Source organism: Cydia amplana, chromosome 19, assembly GCF_948474715.1.
Source record: "Cydia amplana chromosome 19, ilCydAmpl1.1, whole genome shotgun sequence".
NCBI classification, from domain to species: Eukaryota; Metazoa; Arthropoda; class Insecta; order Lepidoptera; family Tortricidae; genus Cydia; species Cydia amplana.
Window position 1 is genome coordinate 13221203 of NC_086087.1, and position 21464 is coordinate 13242666.

Here is a 21464-nt window from a genome sequence, read left to right on the forward strand (position 1 = left end):
TTGTTTTGTCTAAACCTAATCTAGTTATTGCCATCAAATACATCTTATCGAAATGACATAAAAGGTTTTCTGTAAAACAAATTCCATAGAAGCGTTATCAGTTATAACAAGTGCAGCGATAACGATAAGCGATAAGGTACGTCACCTCTCGCGTGTTGTTTCATGGTGGAAAACATTTGATAAGCTGTAATGGTTGACTGTTTTCATAAATCAGGCTCTTCTTCTTCTGCAGCCAAAGTGTAGAACTAGACTAGCACCATCGTAAACCTAGAGTAACTTATACATACTGTGCCATAAACTGTTTTTTGACAAGTTTTCTTTATATATGACATTGATACATCATCAAGGCGGTTTGTTTACAAAGGGCCTCTTTATCGCTCGAATACGCAAGAGTGATAAAGAGGTTAGATAACAAAATTTCGACTCTCTCGTTTGCGGTACACCCAATTGTGACTGATTGTGGAAGTGGCGCCCCCTACGCAGAGTTTCGCGTAATATTCCCTATCGTGGTATTCACACAACTCTTTAAATCTCTCTTATATTTTCACAAAAAGATACATGTTATATGTAAAACAATTAGTGGCAGCAGATACTTTTGAACACGAACTATAGATGAATCCCTGTTTGTATAAACTATACGAGTGTGACTGTTGGTATTGTTTGTCTGTCTGTATGTATGTGTAAACACCTTATTGTACACAAGACAAGTTAAGATTAATATCATCACAAAATAAATAGGTACAATGTAATTTACGGCGAAATTATCCCCGTAAGGGAAGGAACTGTTCCTACGTAACATATCAATTTCATACATAGAATGTATATTAGATTGTCTGTAACCGATTGAAATAAGGGCCGATATGGATAGCCGATATGGCTATTGGATTATAGAAGATTAGGGTTATCGTAAAACATGCATTTTACTTGATTAAGCTTGTTATAATAGAAACAAGCTATGAGTCAGGACACTCAGTTTATTTAGTAGAGTGGGTATTTATATGCCAATGATGTTATATGTACTATGTATAAGTAGGTCTTATATGTAATCCTAATCTACGTTTCTATCCTAAAGTGTGGACTGAATGAAGATGTACATAGTGACAAAAATTAAGAAAGGTATGTCGAGATGGTTTGGACACGTGGAAAGAATGAGTGAAAGAAGGCTGGCAAAGAGAGTGTATAAGGGAGAAGTATAGAAGAGGGAGTTGGAAGGGGCAGACCTCGGCGGACTTTCTCTGATCAGATCGGGGAAATCCTAAAGAAAGGCCAGGCCAAGAGCACCCTAAACCGGCGAGCGTGTATGAGGAATGTTATGAAAGTAACGGAAGCGAAAGAGGTACGGTACGAGTATGTCAGGATCGTATAGCAAGTGGAAATCCGTGGTCTCTGCTTACCCCTCCGGGAAATAGACGTGATTATATGTATGTATGTAATCTTATGTTTAGGATGTATTAAGCATTATTAGAATAGATACAACGACCCGTCATGGTCCTACAACTGTTTCCTGCGATCTTGACCACGTCCACCTTTTTGGAGGCCTTTTTATTCAATGCGCTACGCCTTCCGTTACGTGGTCACCATTCGAGAACCATTTCATACAAATAGAACCGCTCAAACCCGACAAATAGGTAAGTACCTACAGACAGATCTACAGATATCAGGCCCCGTAGACAACATGCCAATCGCTAACGCTCCGTAGCGAACGAAACACAACTGTCACTGTCACACTAATATGGAAGAGTGATAGAGATACAAAGCGATCTGATAGCGAAGCGCAAGCGATCGTCACCTTGGCTATGCCGCCAGTTATCAATGTAACCATCTAGTCTACTGTTAGTTACGCTCTCAATAAAATAGCAATTCGGATCGCAAAAACTCAACAATACACAACTGTTCACACAGGAAGAGCATTCGACTTCAAAAACATGATTCTAACAGGATATCAATTTAGGGCATTCTCACACACGAATTTACCTGATTATGAGTGCGAACGAGAGGCACCGTGATTGATATTTGATATCATGTTGGTAAAATATCTGAACATGCCTTCAATCTGTGAACGCAACTTTAATTAGTTTTCCATACACTAACGCATTGTGCATTTGACGACTGGTCTGGCCTAAAGTGTCATTCAATAGAACTTGCTAACTATGTAAACAAACCGACATACTAAAATTGACACTGAATGTCAATTTAGTAGTAACTTTTGTTTACATAGTTAGCAAGTTCTATTGAATGACACTTTACTAGTGGGTAGTGGCTCTGCCTGTGAAGACGCGGTCCTGGGTTCGTATCCCGGTAAGGGCATTTATTTGTGTGATGAGCACAGATATATTTTCCCTAGTCTTGGGTGTTTTTTACTTATTTGTGTATTATGTATATATCGTTTTCTGAGTACCCACAACACAAGCTTGAGCTTAATGTGGGACTTAGTAAATCTGTGTAAGAATGTCCTTTAATATTAATTTATTTATTGTGCTGATGGTTTAAATTAAATGCTTTAGTCACTCTTTAGTGTAATGGTACTTAATGCATTGCTAGCAATGCGTAATTGCGTAGACTAATTTAATAATTGTAGTATGAGTAGGACTAGTATAGTAAGTACTTATAGTAAATAAACGATTCTATTCAATTACACCCATACAACTAGCCAATTATTTTACGTATTTTAGTTTAATTATTACAGTCGTAGTTTTAATCACTGATTGTTAGATTGTTACTAACGTAGTTGCATGTTTAATAACAAAAACGTTAAATCAATATCTACCTAGTCAACACGCACGCTAAAAATATGAGATAATTATTAACCCTTTAACCGCCAGAGTCTGATATATAAGACATTACACATCCAGCTCATTTCGCCACAGTCTGATAAATAAGACAAAGCTCTGATTTGGTTTTTACAGCACATTTATAACTCCCGTAACTATGCCAACCTTACTCTGCGTGGTACAATTACTGTCGGTGGCGACACGAGCACGCTCGATCAAAAATTGCTGGCGGTTAAAAGTTTAAAGAATTTACTTATAATATATAATTTTTAAGTAGGTGAATAGGTTTTTCTTTAATATGATGTTAATTAAATTTGTTATTTTAGTGTCAATAACACTAATGTTATTTCTGCAGTTGCAATCACGTTGCAATACGTATTTCCTTTGTATACTTGTAAATAACATTTAGAAATATGTGCATACAAGTAGGTACCTATGTACTTCAAGGTGATGAACTGATGAATGTTTATATTTTTAGCTTAAATTAAAATGAGTTTTCAAATAATACCTATAATTATTATTGTAATTTAAACATGTAACAACATATCAAAACACTAACGTTAATATCTACCCAAACTCCTGTATAAAACGTTGTTTAACGAAATGGATCCGTTCCGTAAATTTAGGATCCAATTTCATAATATTACCAACGACGATTTTGTAGCAAAACAATGTACAGTCGCCATCAGATATATCTGAGCAGCGAAGGCGCTCACAAATATCTGAACACGCCCCTATTGTCAGGTCGTTAGAGTGCGCGTTCAGATATTTTGAGCACCTCGGCCGCTCCGATATATCTGATGGCGACTGCAAGTAGGTACTTATATTATTAAATGAATCGTATCTAAATATGTACCGGCAAAAACAAATGAGCGAGAGTCGGATTAGCGTTAGCGGGAATACTTCATTGTTTATGCAAATTTCTTCATCTACTTAGTTTTTAAGGCAATTTCGCGGTTAGAATTTCTTTGTATAAGTATCGTGAGTGTGAGGTAGGGTTTACCTATATTTATACAGGTATGTATAAACGAATAGGTACCTATTTCCTTAATAAGGCCGAGTCAGAATTCCCTTTCAAGTTCGCCTTTACGTGATACGTTTCTTTGTGAAAAGATTAATAGAAAAGTGAGAAACCAAGAAAAAAAATGCAGATTTAATAAACTTTTTATGTGTAAATTACCTTCCTCGGTAATTATCTCGATAATAACTGACCAAAAAAATACGCATTGATTGGACTATTTCGCCTTTTTTGCAAATATTGCCTTGAAGACAAGTTAAAACCTTCAAAATTTACTTAACTTTCACAAATACCTTCTATTTACATTGAATTTATAACAATCCATTCTTTTGTTCATAATTAGAAGTAGAAATTTCACGACCGTTGCGCCAATAAGGAAACAACATTACCACTATCAATTAACCAAACTATCTAACAACCTTATTAAATAGACATAAAGTTTAAATTCCTTTAATTTTTGGTTTAATAGACGCACCGTACAGTGTACAATGGAATAGCTTTGAAATGCAGAGGCGACTTTGATATTTCAGTTTTAAAGCCATAATATAGTATTATATAATGTGGGATTCCTTACAGGTAAGAAAATATCATTTTATAGTAATCTAACTAGTTAATATACACGAACGGTTATCTTACAACCGTTTTAAAATTATCAAAGTAAGCCCAAACTTTGCTAAAGTCACCCCATTGACCCTATTTACCAGTACCGTCAACCGGGGTGAATAGAGATGGTGGGGGGGGGGGGGGATTGGGACAAAACTTAAAATGTGATTTACCTGACAATTTCTTAAAAAATACCCACACAAAATGTATCATTAGTATCATTACATTGAAAATAATAGTAGTTTGTACGATACAATTCAACGCCCTATTCACCCCGGTTAATGGTACAAAAAAAAGTCTAATCTGGTCTAGTCTTACCTCGAGTTTTTTGGAGTACTCCTCAGTAATCCTCTCCTGATCCTTCTTCAACTCCTCATTTTTGTCCAAAAGCGCTTTCCCCAACTCCGCTGCCAGCAGCAAATCTGACTCCTTCTGCTGCAACTGACTCCACACGTCCGGCTCCATACTTTCCGTTGCGGTCGTCATTTCTTTCACGTAATCTTCCAAATCCTGGTAAAAATGTTCGTCGGACAAACTTAAAGGTGTCAAACGATTTGCACTTCTACTCCTACTTCTTCTATGCTTTGTGTGTGCGTGATCCTGATCTCCTTTGCCTATAAACTCTGTCTCTGATGTAAAATGGGGGTTACTTTGAACACTGTCACCAGCCATACTAGCTTTGCACTATTTTGGTGTAGCTATTCTTTTTGAACAGCTTGTCGAACGCTTGTTGCAATTTCACAGGTTTGGGGAGTTTCACTTTAAAAATGTTTCTTGGCAGGTCGAAATCCTTTTTTAGGGCCATGGTACCATTGGTAGCACTGCACTCGCGAACGCGGCAAACGGAACTGGCGAACGAACGAACGAACGAACGAGTGGCGCGTGGTTGCGTGGCAACGGGTCGGACACAACAGAATGAGTGCGATGCGGTGCCGTGGCGCGGTGCGAACGGCAAAGATTAAGGGGGGAGAAGGGGAGATAGGTAGAATGTTTTGTGGTGTTTTTTACCTGCCGACGCAAAATTTAAATGTTACATTATATAAAGCTGAAATGCCTTAGGAAATAATAAAAAAAATTCACGACTAAAAGTAGATCGAATCATCATCATCCTCGCGTTGTACCGGCATTTTGCCAGGGCTCATGGGAGCCTAGGGTCCGCTTGACCGTAGATCGAATATGTACCTATGCGTTTAGAACGTGAAGCTGTGTTGTTTGTTTGACTGTTTGTATGCTTTAACACGTGAATGATTTTTTGCAATAAAATTGCGAATAAGTTGCGACACTTTGTATGTCACAGTCACAGTGACAATATTATAATCAAACGTGACTAACGTTTTTTTTTTTAAATAATATCTACAGCCTGTTAATTAGCGTAATTTATTAGATTTTATGAAGCCCGTAAAACCTTATTACTTGCCTACCTTAAAACAACACGGTTTTATGAACTGCCACATCTGTTACTATTCAATTCTTCGTCCCTAAATAAACACGTGTATCTGAGTGAAACGGAAACAACAGGTAAATCCACAGCCGGTGCGTTGGAAAGAGACCACTATACACACTCAAGGTCATCCGAAGAGAGTGGTCAAAAATGGTGAAACAATTATTTTATTGTTGGTAAACTGCTTCGTTACAAAATTATTTTTACCGGTGGCCAAATTCGGAACTAAAATTTTCATGTACAAAATCTATATTTTTCATATAAAGTAGCGCCAATGTTGTTGAAAAATATAACTTTGTTAATTTGAACACTTGGTTACTTTCTAATCCTCGTATTCTGTTTTTTGTGTCGGATTAAAATGAACTTTATAAATAAACGATGAAGGTCGGTTTTTAAAGTTATGTTTTTTTATATATGTATTGGTTAAAATTAGAAGTTATTATAGGAAGTGATATCATTTTCTGATATAAAATCCTTTTTAACCCATTCCACAAAAAATAACCTTGATATTTTCATGGTTTGCACGCCTATCTTTATTAAATAACTATATATAATAGTCTAAAGTAGTGTAGTAGTGTTTTTAGTTAATCAGTCTATGAGCAAAAAATAATAGCTAAATCTTTGTTTCAAAATTGAATGCATATTCAACGACTTCTGGTTTATTGTATTTTTTGTACGAATGCATGAATCTAAACTTATGTATGAGAGGTAATGAATAATGGTGGTTAAGTCATAAACTAAGATAAAATGAGCAAAAAGCGTTTTTGCACGTCGGCGCGAACAAAAGACATAAACGAACGCGCAAACCCTAAGGTCCGTAGCGTCAAGTAGCGTTCACTTACTGGGGCCTATCAGCACATGTCGAGTTCCATCACTTTTAACGGCCTCCGTAGCCTAGTCGGTAGTGGCCCTGCCTACGAAGCTGGAGGTCCCGGGTTCGAATCCCGGTAAGGGCATTTATTTGTGTGTTCATCACAAATATTTGTTCCTTAGTTATGGATGTTTTCTATGTATTTAAGTACTTATATGTATCTATATATGTATTATATATATCGTCGTCTAGTACCCACAGCACAAGCCTTATGAGCTTACCGTGGGACTAGGTCGATTTGAGTAAGATTGTCCCATAATATTTATTTATTTATATTTATAAGTACCTATTAGGTACTTATTATCTATCTAATACCTTTAATCGAGCAATTCTTGTTTATTTATTTATTTATATATATATTTATTTATTTATATATATATTTATTTATTTATATATATATTTCGGGGATCTCGGAAACGGCTCTAACGATTTCGATGAAATTTGCTATATGGGGGTTTTCGGGGGCGAAAAATCGATCTAGCTAGGTCTTATCTCTGGGAAAACGCGCATTTTCGAGTTTTTATATGTTTTCCGAGCGAAGCTCGGTCACCCAGATATTTAAGTTTATGTTATAGCGCCCATATACGAGTACATGTACATACCTACTTATAATAGGTATGCCACTAGCCACTAGCAAAGAGAATAGATAGTATAGAGGGTCCTGTCATAGTAAATTTTATAGTCATAGTTATAGTCATAGGTTAAATTCGGAGTTCCGCAAGGAAGTATTCTTGGCCCCACTCTTTTTACGATATACATGAATGACGTCCTCAATCTCAAAATTCCAAATGCTGAAATTCTGTGCTATGCAGACGATACGGTAATACTTTTTAATGATACATGCTGGAAAGACGCAGTCACCACAACAGAAAGGGGCATGCAAATAGCATCTAACTGGTTCCGTGCCAATCTCCTAACCCTGAACTGCAACAAGACTAAGTTCCTCTGTTTTCACAAAACCGCCTCGTCACAACCATCTTTCAACCCTACAATAAAAATCCACTCATGTACTGACTTTCCCACAAACCCCTGCAGCTGTAATTCTATTGAGAAAACTAATGTTATAAAATATCTTGGTCTTTTAGTTGACGAAAACCTGAACTTTAAACACCATATTCATAATCTCTCCGGAAGAATCAGAAAGTCAATATATATATTCAAAAAACTCCGTAATTCAGCAGATGAATCCCTATTAAAAATGATTTACACTGCGCTTTGTCAGTCTGTGATCAGCTACTGTATTACAGTTTGGGGAAGTGCAGCAAAGACTTGTATGTTGGAAATCGAAAGGGCCCAACGCTCCGTTCTAAAAGTGATGCTCAAAAAATCCTATCGGTTTCCAACCTCTGATCTCTACGCCCAAGCTCAAGTTTTAACCGTCCGACAGCTTTTCATACACAAAATCTGTTTATACACACACAAAGTCTCTAAAACACTGCCTTTATATAACACCTTAGTTAAAAAACGCATTTTCAATCTACCAATTCCCGAAGTACGTTCCTCATTTGGAAAACGTTTTGGAGATCGCATCAGAGTGACAACTTACAATTCCATACTTAAACAGTGTAACCTTAGATCTAGCACCACCATAGAAGCAAAAAATCTCTTATTTAAATTCTTAAGTTCTCTTAGCTATGCCGAGACAGAAGCTATGTTAGATAGTGTACTTTAAAATTAATGTATACATAAGTACTTAACTATATATAATATAGTTTACTTTCTTTGTGATGCAATATGATTGTTAGTTATAAGTTTATTTTGCCAAAAGCTGGACTTTATGTTAGTAACTATCATTCTGTTGGTTAAAATGTATTCCTGGTACACCGCGACACAGGCGAAGCCTAGTGCGGAGACCCCGCCACACTCTGTAATTTGTATTTTTGGAAATAAAGATTATTATTATTATTCACTTTATTTATTTCTGATCTTAGGTTAGGTTATTTTATAATATGGATATAAAAATAAAATACAAAAACACTTACAAAAACAATACAAAATACATATAAACACATTATAAAAAACCTAACCTAGGGTGCCGCCAGCAGCGGGGCAAGGCCCAAGCTACCGGTGGTCAGGGCTGCAGAGACAGGAACCGGCGGACTATCCGCGCCGTGTCCAAGATCACCGCCTTCTGCATCTGGCCCTTGATCCAACCACCTAGCGAGAGTCTCTCAAGATGTTGGTCGAGACTCTTCGCTATTAGACCGTTCGCTGAAACAACTATCGGAACAATGATCGTCGAATCAACATCCCACATGGCGGTTATCTCGTGAGCCAAGTCTAGGTACTTACTGGACTTGTCCTTCTCGGCTTTCACGAGATTCTCATCATGGGGGATGGTGATGTCAACGAGCACGGCCCGGCGTTGCGCTCGATCTATTATCACAATGTCAGGCTTATTGGCTACAATAGTCCTGTCAGTGATGATAGATCGATCCCAATAGAGCGTGGCACGACCATTCTCGAGAACTGGCGCAGGTGAATACTTGTAGTACGGTACTTCGCGGTCCACAAGGCCGTATAGGAGAGCAAGCTGCTGGTGAATAATCCTGGCTACGAGATTATGTCTGTGCAAGTACTCGCCGTTAGCAAGATGAGAACAACCGGAAATGATATGCCTGAGTGACTCTCCGGGACGGCGGCATGCCCGACAAATGTCGACCGTACCGTCCTTCAGGATATATTTCCGATAGTTGTTCGTCATCATTACTTCGTCCGCAATTGCACAGGCAAAACCCTCGGTTTCTCCGAAGAGGTCCCCGAATCGTAACCAGTTCACCGACGCGAGCAGGTCCACATCGGGTCCCGTGAGGGCCTTGTAGAACCGCCCGTGTAGCACCTTACTCTCCCATGCCGCCTTGCGATCCGCAGTACTTAGTACCACAGGTTTGCGCCAGTTCTCGTTTGCCAAGGAGAGCGGCGTGAGGTTCCTGTCTACTGCCACCACATCACGATGCATCCCACACTCGTTGTTAAGGAAATAATTCCTGAGATTGTACACCTCGCGGTTGTGGAGATCCTTGGCGTTTAGGAAGCCTCGGCCTCCACATTTCCGTGGAATGTACAATCTCATAACTGACGAGCGTGGGTGTAGCATGCGATGTGCGGTGAGCAGTGATCGGACTCTCCGATCCAGGGCATCCAACTCGGTCTGAGTCCACCTTAGTATGCCAAAGGAGTATGTGAGTAGGGGCATTACCCAGGCGTTGAAGGCGCGCACTTTGTTGCCTCCTGACAAAAGACTGTTAAGGACTTTTGTGAGCCGACTGAAAAAGCGCTCCTTCACCGACCGTCTAATACCCTCGTCCTCAAAACCCAACGACTGTGACATACCAAGGTATTTATAGGTTTCTGATTCAGAGATAGATCTGAAAGACATTGTCTCAGAAGGTTGTAAATTTGTTGAATTTACAACCCTCCCCCGCTGTACATGCATAACCGCACATTTATCGACACCAAACTCCATGTTGATGGCACTACTGAAGACTTCGGTGGTTTTCAGTAGCTCCTTCAGGTCTTGGTTATTTGGTGCAAATAATTTGAGGTCATCCATGTACAGAAGGTGAGAAATGACTTCACCCTCTCTCCGAAGCCGGCAACCTAGTCCCAAATCCTTCAGCAGGGTGCTGAGGGGATTCAGAGCTAGGCAGAACCATAGGGGACTCAGACTATCACCCTGAAATATTCCTCGCTCAATTCTTATGAAATCCTGCGGGCCAGGGCGGTCATCTCCGCTTCCTGGTTGACGAAGGACTGTGGTCCACTGCCTCATACACGCGCTTAGAAAGGCTCTCAAAGCTGCATCAACTTTATACAGCTCTAAGACCCTCCCCAGCCATGAATGAGGCACCGAATCATAGGCCTTCTTATAGTCAATCCAAGCGGCTGAGAGGGCCTCCTTGTTCCGCCGGATTTGTTGGCAAATGGTCATGTCTATGAGGAGGAGCTCTTTAGTACCACGGGACCCAACCCTACATCCATTTTGAGCGGGGGCCAAAATATTGTTAGCGACAATGTGCGCGTTGATTTTTGTCCTCAAAATGGATGTAAGGAGCTTATAGAGTGTAGGTAAGCACGTGATGGGTCTGTAATTCTTCGCTTCCGTGGTACTACCGGACTTATAGAGCAGGAAGGTAACACCAGTTGTTAAGGAAGGTGGGAGAGAACCAAGCTCGAGGGCTTGTTGAAATTGTGCTGCCAAGCACGAGTGCGAGCATCGGAACCATTTTAGCCAGAAGTTGTGCAATCCATCCGGCCCAGGACTTTTCCAGTTCTGGGACGTGCGGATGGCACAACTTACGTCATCGGGGGTGATAGTGACTACCCCCATAGGTTCGATGGACTCGCACTCACGCTCGACAACATTCATCCAACTCCCCTCGGTGTGTCCGACAGGCACCGACCAGATGCTACGCCAAAAGTCAGTCATGACAGTAGGATCCGGCGGCTGCATGTCGGACACACGAAGGTTGGTTTCCTCCCACCTTCGGTACACCTTCCTTTGGTCACTCTGGAAAAGACGATTCTGCTGGAATCGATCCACACGCTCTCTGTAGCGGCGAATACGGTTTGCCCATGCATAGACTTTCTGCTTTAGAAAGTCGATACGCACCATAACGTTGGCCATGTAGTCGCGGGGCCTGATATCCGTCCCCGCGAACGCCTGGTTTACAAAGCGCATTACTCGGGGGCGATTGTTGCCCCCCCTGAAGCAGATCAGCTTTGCGATAAGAGTCCTAAAGGAGCTGATACGTCGCTCGATCCGTATTTGCCATGCGGGGGCACCTCCGGCGGTCCTAGGTGCACGTTCAGAGTCCGGAAACTTGACTCGTGCAACACGGCACGCCGCGATGGCTCCGCAATACATGATCGCGTGCGTATCATCTAAATCTTTACTAGTCCGTAGATATGGCTCTAGTAAAGCATTTAGGGCTCCCATTAGCGCTAGATTGCGTCTATTCATAGGCAAACGTGGTAATCGTGGCCTAGTGTTGGGAGTGGAGCGATACTGCGTAATCGCCTCATCCAGAGTCCTCCTCAGATGCTCATTGGCTGTACTACTCTCACTCTGCGCGATCTCCTCCTCGTCGGCGTTGAGATCCACCCGCGCTACCCCCGGCGCCCGGTCGGGTGTGGGTACCGGATTCGGCGACGTCGCGGGCGGGTCCTGCGCCGAGGTGGAGGCCGCGCAAGCAGAGAGAGCCTCCAGGCGAAGCCGATCAAGTGTCGAGTCATCCAACCGCTTTAGCCGCTGAATGACGCGCACCTGATCCGATAATCGTTGCTCCGACACGGTGATGGTTGGTTCAAGTGCCTGAAACAGTGGAAGCATTCGGACACGATAGGCGCATAAGTTGGTTCCCCCCTCTGTAGCCCCATAGTAGGCGCGCATGACGTTCTCATTTATGGTTTGAGACCATCGCATGCGACGCACTACACCACCGGTAGCGGGAGCCGTGGGCGGGGCAGGATGTCCCGCAGGCCCCAAGCGTGCCGGCAGCGGTGGCCGCCCTCGTCGCGCAGGTGGTCGTGGCGGCGGCGGCGGCGGCCCGCACTCGTCGCTCGACTCGCTGGTGTATTATTATTATTATTCTCTTTATTTATTTTTGGTCTTAAGTTAGGTTATTTTATAATATGGATATAAAAATAAAATACAAAAACACTTACAAAAACAATACAAAATACTTATAAACATATTATAAAAAACCTAACCTAGGGTGCCGCCAGCAGCGGGGCAAGGCCCAAGCTGCCGGTGGTCAGGGCTGCAGAGAGAGGAACCGGCGGACTATCCGCGCCGTGTCCAAGATCACCGCCTTCTGCATCTGACCCTTGATCCAACCACCTAGCGAGAGTCTCTCAAGATGTTGGTCGAGACTCTTCGCTATTAGACCGTTCACTGAAACGACTATCGGGACAATGATCGTCGAATCAACATCCTTGTATTATTATTATTATAGTAAAACTGAAATGTAAATATATATGTATTTTTTTTTATAGTTTTATACATTTTTATTTTGAGTTTTAATTGAGTGTCGATAGATGGTAGTAAATTTACTATGACTATAAAATTTACTATTTATTATTTGCTAGTGGCATACCTATTATAAGTAGGTATATATTATATATGATTTTATTATTTTAATATCATTTCGACCCATATTCTTTCACTGATACCTATGTTATTAAAATTGTTAAATATGAAACGGTGTCGTCAACGCCATTTAGCCGAGCATAGGCCAAATGTGTGTGCGCCATCTATCCAGGAATGACTTTTTCTTGATTTCCGAGGCACGTTTTTTCCTTAGGCTTTATTCATCTTTGCCACTAGTGACCAATGGACATCAGAATTAGATCGAATCTAACTGTTGTCATTCAGTTATCGTGCATTTCGCTCGTACATGTCCGTACATGTATTGGCGTGGGTAGAATAACGATAACTAAAATATACTTACTTTACTCTTTGTAACTAAATAACATGATTCAAATATCATTTTGATGTCAGTGTGCGTTTGAATTGGCTTGCGGATTAGTTCGTAGTTACGTCGTTATTGATTTAACAACAATCGACTGTTTCTTCAAGACAACACTCGTAGCTTGGATTGTTTATCAGACATTTTGTTGGGGTAAGTTTTTAACATAAATAACTAATTTATATATAACTAATAAATAGTTTTTTGTGAAGTTTTATATTCGTAAATGTAACTTATTTTATTAACAATTTGGATTTTTTTTTGAAGATATCGAGTTACGATAAACAAAATATCGAAGTAGGTATCCACAAAAGCGATTTTATGGCTAGAAGAGATCTCTTTCAGCTCACCTTTAAGCTAGCTAGTAACTTTTTTTGGCCTTTGTTAGGTTAGGTACCTATGTTTTCAAAAAGATGTCCATACGTCAAAATACGATATGTAACTTTTAACAACTACAAAACGATTGTTAAATATATTAAAACGGGTCACTCATGTACCTACCTATTTTAAGTCGAAACTAGCTCGACTTTATTCCGAATTGATTGTTACTCCATTTAGGGTTCTAGCTAAATTAGACATTCCATAGCGTAAGTATGGAACAACCAGTTTAGCTAGGACCCTGTATGGCGAAACAATCCCGTGTGGTGACTGTACAAGTGTCTTCCAGAAACCTCTGTCTGGTGCAAGATGTCGATCCCAGAGGATATGGAGATGGAGAAGATCGCAGAAGATGAGCTGTCCAAGCTACAGAGACAGGTCAGGACATTATCTATTAATTATAAACACTAGCACTACGAATTAATAATAAACTCTGATCATGCTAACTTTGCACAATCTTCGCAGTATGACTCTCCATACAAAATACTATTCCATCCATTACGTGGGGCCTCATTCGACAAGCGACTTTTGACGTCTCGTGTTGAACTCCCGTTGAATCTGAACAATCCTGTGTCAAAATTTGACATTAGCGATCCACAGTTAGGTGACATGACAACCAAACCAAACCATTATAAACCTTAAAGTAGTAATGAAACAAAGTAGATTTTTGTTGAATTATTGGTTGTATCAAATGATAGTATCCGCACTTCATGAACATGCGATTAATTCAACTGTTGAATTGAAGTGGACGCGAAATCTGACAGTTGTGCATCTCGAATAGGGGCCCACTAGGAATAGAAGAAGTAGTAACTTCTTCTTCTGCCTCGCCTTTTTCCCGTTACGCGGGGTCAGCTTTCCCAATCATGCGACGTCATTTATTTATTTCTTTCTTGGGTGTCTTGAGGAGTCCCAACACCTTCATGTCCTTTCGGACATTCATCATCCAAGTTGTTTTGAGGCCTCAATAAACAAAAGGAGACAAGGAGAGGAAGTGGAAGGCCATTTCCTCTCTTTTTTGTACCGATGGAAAGGCACTTTTTAACCACGTTATCGTCTGGTTATTACGTGGCCGTACCATCCTTAGTTTAGCCTCAGACATTTTATGGGTTAATATGAGCCACTTTGAAACTCCCCCTTATAATTTCTCGTTGCGCTTTGTCCCTTAGGGTAATCCCGCCCGCCCAGCGCAGCATTCGCATCTCCGTTGTATGTAGCTCCATTCATTTCCATTGCGTCCTACATCTTGCCAAATTTGACAAAACCCACCAAACTCCTAATTCCAGTTCCGAGTGATGGAGATCGACCGTATGTCGGTGATGACCAGCGTTCAGCCAACTCTTCGCGTGCAGAGGAACATGATCCGCACCCTGAACAACGACCTGGACAAGATCATGCTGGAATTAAAGGTTTGCAGACCATTCATTCATTCATCAATGGAGAAACGATTTGCAGACCATTCATTCATTCACCGTTCGAGAAACGAAAGCTGCCAGATTCCGATGGATCGAGCACGTAGTCCGGATGGGTGACGATCGTGCCGACAGGAGGACCTCTGAGTACCAAATGGCCGAAGACCGTCTGGACGTCCCATGTTACTGGAGAGAAAAAGTGCTAAAAGACAGTGGCGCCGTCTACTGGACAGAAACGGTGATGTACTGATGTCGGAGGCCAAGATCTACTTTGGGTCATTACGCCACAGCAGTAAGTAAGTAGGTAAGACCGATTACCTATCTATAGTAACGCTGACAAGATAGCTATATTAACTATAGGCTAGGGCCTATCTGATCTCCCTGGGATCTTCGGGTCTCACAATTAGATAAGAAAGGTTTCGCGTCCCGCCGTCTCGTCTCTGTCTGAGCCTGTCTTGCGCTCATAAGAGAAGTGCCTGACTCTTTATTCATAGCAATGTGTAGTCATAGCATTATTAGTGATTTTAATTTGACATATGTAGGTACTACTTTTATACGTATGTGCCAGCGAGGTAAACAAGACGCGATTCAAAAGGACGACAAGAAACGGAGCGGAAAAATAGCTTTCGAAAGTCCTGGCACAGATAAAACGACGATGTATCATGTAGTTGCTTATTCGTTTCATTAAAAAAATTGCATCAAATAACTCAAAGGTTGACTCACGTTAGACCGGGCCGTGTCTGGGCCGGAGCTTCCGGAGTTTCGTTTTCTATGGAAAGCATCCCGTGATCACCAGTCATCTGTCATAGAAAAGTAAGCGCCGGAAGCTCCGACCCGGTCTAACGTGAGTCATCCTTAAATGAGTAAGAATTTAACCTTCCACCCGGGCTCATCCTATCTTCAGCTGACAAAAAGTACCTCCAACGTGATGGGGAGCGCCAAGGCCCGAGACAAGCTGGTTTCCCTTCTGAAGGACCACGAGCGCTGCTCAACTGAGGTCCGCGAGCATCGCAGTACCATTCATGAGCTGAACTTCCTTCTCAAGCAAGTGCAGAAGGAGATCAAGGCATTGAGGACCAAAGGATGTGGTGCTGAAGAGGTATCTATTTCTATTTCATACTAAACCGGTAAATAGCTATAAGCGAACCGGTAAAGCGATAAAGAGTGTTATTGAAAGAGTTTTTTTTAAGTCAATTTTCCTTACTTTCTCTGTGGGGCATAGCCAAGATGGCAATCTTTGATAGAAAACGCCAAGGAAAAAGTTACTTACGTGACTTTTTGTAGCGTCTATCTAGTCATCCCAATACATTTTTGTTCCGGTTGGCGTTTGTCGATGTACGATTGTCATTTTGGCTATAGGCATCCATATTTTCCAGGCACCTCTTTCCCCTACTCGCTTTAGTTGTATCTCTAATGTACGCGTAGGAACCTACTTGTTTCATTGAGCCACCATCGACTCTTTACTTTTTGGCCAACATCCGCTTTTTCCAAACAAATAACAAAAAAATTTACAGCCTATGTGCCTATGTTAATCTGTCGATGCTAAATACCCTAGTTGTTTTCAGGAATATGCCAAGTCCCTAACAGAGCAGACCATGATCAGCCAGCTTGAGAACCGGCTAAGCACCGCCATGAAGCGCTTCAACACAGTTAACAGCGAGAACTACAAGATGAGGCTGGAAATCGACCGGCTTCTTAGAGACAGGTACCTAAAGCAAAACATTCAGATCGCGTAGCCACTGCCACGCAACTGTCACTGTCACACTTATATGGAAGAGTGATAGAGAAACACAAAGCGTTTCGTCGTCGAAGCGATGGATTGCCATTTTGTCTAGGCCGGCTTTTCGAACGTCAGACGCGAAGATAACAGCGTTGAGAAATTAGCCATAGTGTGATCCCGGTACTCAGTAGCGTAGCTTGGCGTTGGCGAAATGGGCCCTCGCTGAAAGAAAAAGGCCTCGCAGATGCGACTTCACCCACGGCTAGATTAGTTCACACTACTCCACTGCTGGTACACATTTTCTTTACAAAACAGTAGGTACCGGAACCGAAAATTCACTTGCTATATAATCAGTACCTGGAATACCTGAAGCCCCTAGAAACAGATAAATGTGGAGATAAATTAAGAATAGAAATTAGTTTTTATTTAAATCTGCTTGTCTATTCTTAAACGGCTCAAGATCGTGATCACGTGAAGTCTCTTTTGTTTTTACATGGCATGCCTGCATCGACTAACTTCACAGACTCTTCAGCTAAAATCTTGAATCCCATCAGGCAATCATTCAACGGCGTGTGGAAGAGCCAGATCAAACGTCTCCTGGACGGGAAGGCGGCTATTCTGGAGCTGGTGGAACAGGCCATCGCTGCTTATGATCAGAGGGAAGAATGGTGTTCGAAGCTGGATGGGATGAAGGAACGCGCCGCTATTGACTATAGGAAACACTGTCTGGTAACCCATCTTGGTGTTAAAAATGGTGTCAATTTTGAAGCACAAGTAGCACAACATATTTTACCTTACCATTACAATTATCTTTGACCTTACAATGGGGAAAGCCGATAAAACTTCGCTCTCGACGATAGTACAGACCTCCCTTCTATTAGTGCCTTGCCCATTGCTTCAAGTGTTGCAGTTTTGCACTATATGATTTATATGTGGTGCAGTCACTTGCATTAATATGTTACATAACGAAGGCCGAAGGAATCGGTGCTGGACAGAAAGAAGGAAGGAAGGAGATGTAGAGCCATAAGAGCGTGTCATATATTTTTGCGGCCTTCGAAGAGTAATATATTATTATATTATTGTAGGTCACTACTTAATTCTATAAGTATTATTGGTCAGCAGTAGAGAGACGTTCAATACTTTTCGCGTTTTATTATATTCCTCTGCTTATGCTTTGTTTTTAATTTAACTTTACCAATCAAGACGCACATTGGGAAGGTCTTTATTTTCTCTATGCAGGAGGTCCGTGAACTTCAAAGGCAGCTTGACCACAGCATGAAACTTGAAGAGTTCCTTCGGACCAAGGGCACCATCAGACTGACGGCGGCAGACGCCAAGGCGGAGGCCAAGCGGCTTGAGCAACAAGAGGAAGAGATGAGGACTTATAATAACTATGTCAACATCTTAGATGCTATACGGGTGCGTTACACCATCATTATTACCACCTTTTGGTGGTCTTCCTAGTAAAGACAAGTCAAGATGATCCCGCCATTGCGGTCGCCTTTAGAACTACTTCAACTTTGGTGTTTTGCTTGAATTACTTAGTAGTGAGGCTTTCCGGACTCGTTATACCACTATTGTATGCTACGCTCCAAAACTGGATTCAATTCAACACGCTGTATATGTAAAACGCTCCCTCAATAATCCTCGTTTTATTATCAGGAGTTCGCAGGAGAGGATGACGTGGACAAGCTTATTCTGGAGTTCAACAGACGAGAAGAAGAAAATTATGCGCTGTTCAACTACATCAACGAAGTCAACACAGAACTCAAGAACCTTCATGATAACGTGCGGTCACTTAGGACAACTATAGGTTTGTATCACTATCTAACAAATGTCTATCATCATCTTCATCAGCACCTGCCTATATAAATCCTCACAAAAATATTTCATCACAGTAATATTTATAGTCAGCATCAAATAGTGACGGCCAAAGTTGCCTGTGTATGATAGGACACAGACCCAATTTTTCCCTCCGGCCGTTTTTGAAACCAAGTTTCCAAAAAAGAAAAATAATTATGTTGTCTGAACTGGTTTCGAACCTTTAGCTGAAGGGGAATTTTTAGAGTCAGACCGAGAAAAGTCTGCAGCGATTTTGATAGCCCCCGCAGTGCAAGTGTCATTTTAAACGTCAAACTTCTATGAATTTATTACGTGTAAATAACACTTGCACTGCGTAGGCTATCAAAATCGCTGCAGACTTTTCTTGGTCTAACTCTTGTAATCTTTTTGTATTTCATTTGCGATTTTTTCTGTTCTATTCGGTCCTTCTTAAGGTTAACAAGTACCGAAGACTGGCTTACAAACATTAAGACCGATATCCTCAAGGTGTTTCCTTCACCGATAAACTAGGATTAAACTCCTGTTGTTGCTAGTGTTAAACAAAATCGCTATCCTGCAGACGATGAACACGCCAAGCACCAAGCAAAGCTATCCAAACAGCAGGACAGCATCCAATCCTTACAAACGACACTGGACGAGAAAAAACAAGCCACGGCCACGCTAAGAGAGGAGTATAGTCGCAGTGATGCGGTGCTGAACAGTTTGCTGCGGCAAATACAGCAGCTGGCGCAGTGAGTACTTATGCCAGTGTCATTCTATGGAACTTGCTAACTATGTAAACAAACCGCCATATTGAAAATGTCAAAAAATATGAATACTAACTTATACAGTCACTTACTATCATTAGTAATAACTTATTACTAATAAGTGACTTTTGTTGACATAGTTAGCAAATAGAATTACACTTAATCTAAGAGGGTGATGAGAGAAAATGTGAAACTTTAAGAGATTGCTAAAATTTTTGGGTTTTGTCTAGAGAAGAGAAAAAGGGTTCCAATTCAAGGGTTTCCAGCTGGGAATTAAAGAAAATCGACATATGTGACGTCCCACGGATAAAGGTACCTTATGGCCGTTGGCGCTTACGCTATTATTAACGCCGCTCCGCCGCCGCGGGCTATTATTATTGCGGCGCTATGCGACGTAAGCGCCAAGTGTCATAAGGTACCTTTTGCCGTGGAACGTCACATATTGTCTCATTAAAGGATGACTCACGTTAGATCGGGCCGACCAGGCCGTATCCGGGCCGGAGCTTCCGGCGCTTACTTTTCTATGAAAGATGACAGGTCATCACGTGATGCTTTCCAAACGAAGCTCCGGAAGCTCCGGCCCGGACATGGCCCGGTCTAACGTGAGTCATCCTCGAACGGTGCAAATCATTAGGTACGTACAGTATTCTATGATATACATGTGATGGTAGGTCAAGTTAAATTTCTGCGAGTCTATGAAGGCATACCTAATTACCCTAATCCTCCTAACCTACCTAATTATCCTAATCTAAGTGTAATGAGGTTTTTCTTTCGTTTCCAGTGCTTCCGACTGCAACTCCCTGCCACTCTTGAAGTTACTAGGGAAGTCTGTGGACGTGAACGTGTCCAACGCGCGCCTCTACATCAAGAGCTTGGAGAAGAAGATTACGGAGACCGTGGAAATCATCAAGATAGACGAGGTGACGGGAGTAGTTTCTTACAAGTCGCATGCTAAATTTCATGTTTCCAGGAGCTAAATAATAATAATAATAAATATTCTTTATTGTGCACCATACAATTAAAAATACACAGAAATTAAATACAGATTAAAAGCTAGGTAACAACAGGCGGTCTTATCGCTAAGAAGCGATCTCTTCCAGACAACCTTTCAGTAGCAGGAAACTAAGGACTAACAACATTGAACGGGTAGTGCCGATATACATTTAATAAAAAATAGAATTAAAATAAAACAAGACGAAAACCATTACATACTTTAATATAATACATAAATACAAATATAATAAATACATATATACATACACACATAAAATATTATACAGCTCAAGGTTAAATAAATAAATAATAATAAATATTATAGGACATTCTTACACAGATTGACTAAGTCCCACAGTAAGCTCGTGAAGGCTTGTGTTGTGGGTACTCAGACAACGATATATATAATATACAAATACATAAATACATAGAAAACACCCAAGACTCAGGAACAAATATCTGTGCTAATCACACAAATAAATGCCCTTACTAGGATTCGAACCCAGGACCGCGGCTTAACAGGCAGGGTCACTACCCACTAGGCCAGACCAGTCGTCAAAAACACAGGTTACACAAAGACTTTCGGCAATCGCTCGTTCTTTGCTAATTACTTCATTTCTAATTGAGCAATCTAATAATACGAAGTCGTAACCTAAAAACACAATTGAGTCCTACATTTCGAGTATAAAATAATTCGGAAAATATGGTTATTTCTAAGTTTTTGCAAAAAACCGTTTCCGAGCCCTGGGTGCTAGTACTACTGTAAGACAAAGGAAGTATGATTTTCTCTATGTTTGAAATGAGACAGTCCTTTGACAAACTATATGTTCCAGGCGCTTCAGCGAGCGGCTGAGAGCAAGGAGCGAACGCCGCCATCTTCCCGGCGCCGGCGCCGCGCCCCGCCCTCCCCGCGCCTCACGCCGCGCCCGCCCGCCGCGCCGCACCAACCAAGACCACAGCCCGCGCATGCGTAAAGGCCAGACCAGACGGGACGGATCGGCCGATTTAATCAGAAATCAAATTGACGTCAATCCCATCTAGCGTCCACACGTACACAATTTGATCACCAATTTTAGATTTATGGTCACACTAGCTGTTGCCCGCGACTTCGTACGCGTGGATTTGTATATTGGTGGTTATGGTTATATATTCTACATTAGCTTAGAACATTATGCAGCAAGAGATTGCGGTAGGACGGTTAA

The 21464-nt window shown here is 41.3% G+C and overlaps 2 protein-coding genes across 2 annotated transcripts in view; one reads left to right on the forward strand and one right to left on the reverse strand.

The window, feature by feature from the left end:
- The window catches only part of LOC134656995 (bicaudal D-related protein homolog), a 128227-nt gene extending 122945 nt beyond the window's left edge, over positions 1 to 5282 (reverse strand). The window contains exon 1 of the mRNA XM_063512560.1: positions 4711 to 5282. Coding sequence (XP_063368630.1) covers positions 4711 to 5064 — 354 coding nt within the window. The 5' untranslated portion in view covers positions 5065 to 5282. The remainder of the gene's footprint in view (positions 1 to 4710) is intronic.
- An 8578-nt stretch (positions 5283 to 13860) lies between these two features.
- Positions 13861 to 21236, forward strand: LOC134657185 (coiled-coil domain-containing protein 63-like). Its single transcript, XM_063512739.1, has 10 exons — positions 13861 to 13930; positions 14836 to 14958; positions 15866 to 16060; positions 16527 to 16666; positions 17236 to 17410; positions 17921 to 18100; positions 18344 to 18494; positions 19083 to 19254; positions 20051 to 20189; positions 21096 to 21236. Exons 1-10 carry the CDS (start codon positions 13862 to 13864, stop codon positions 21234 to 21236), a joined length of 1485 nt encoding a protein of 494 aa, XP_063368809.1. The 5' UTR covers position 13861.
- The last annotated feature ends 228 nt before the right edge of the window (positions 21237 to 21464 follow it).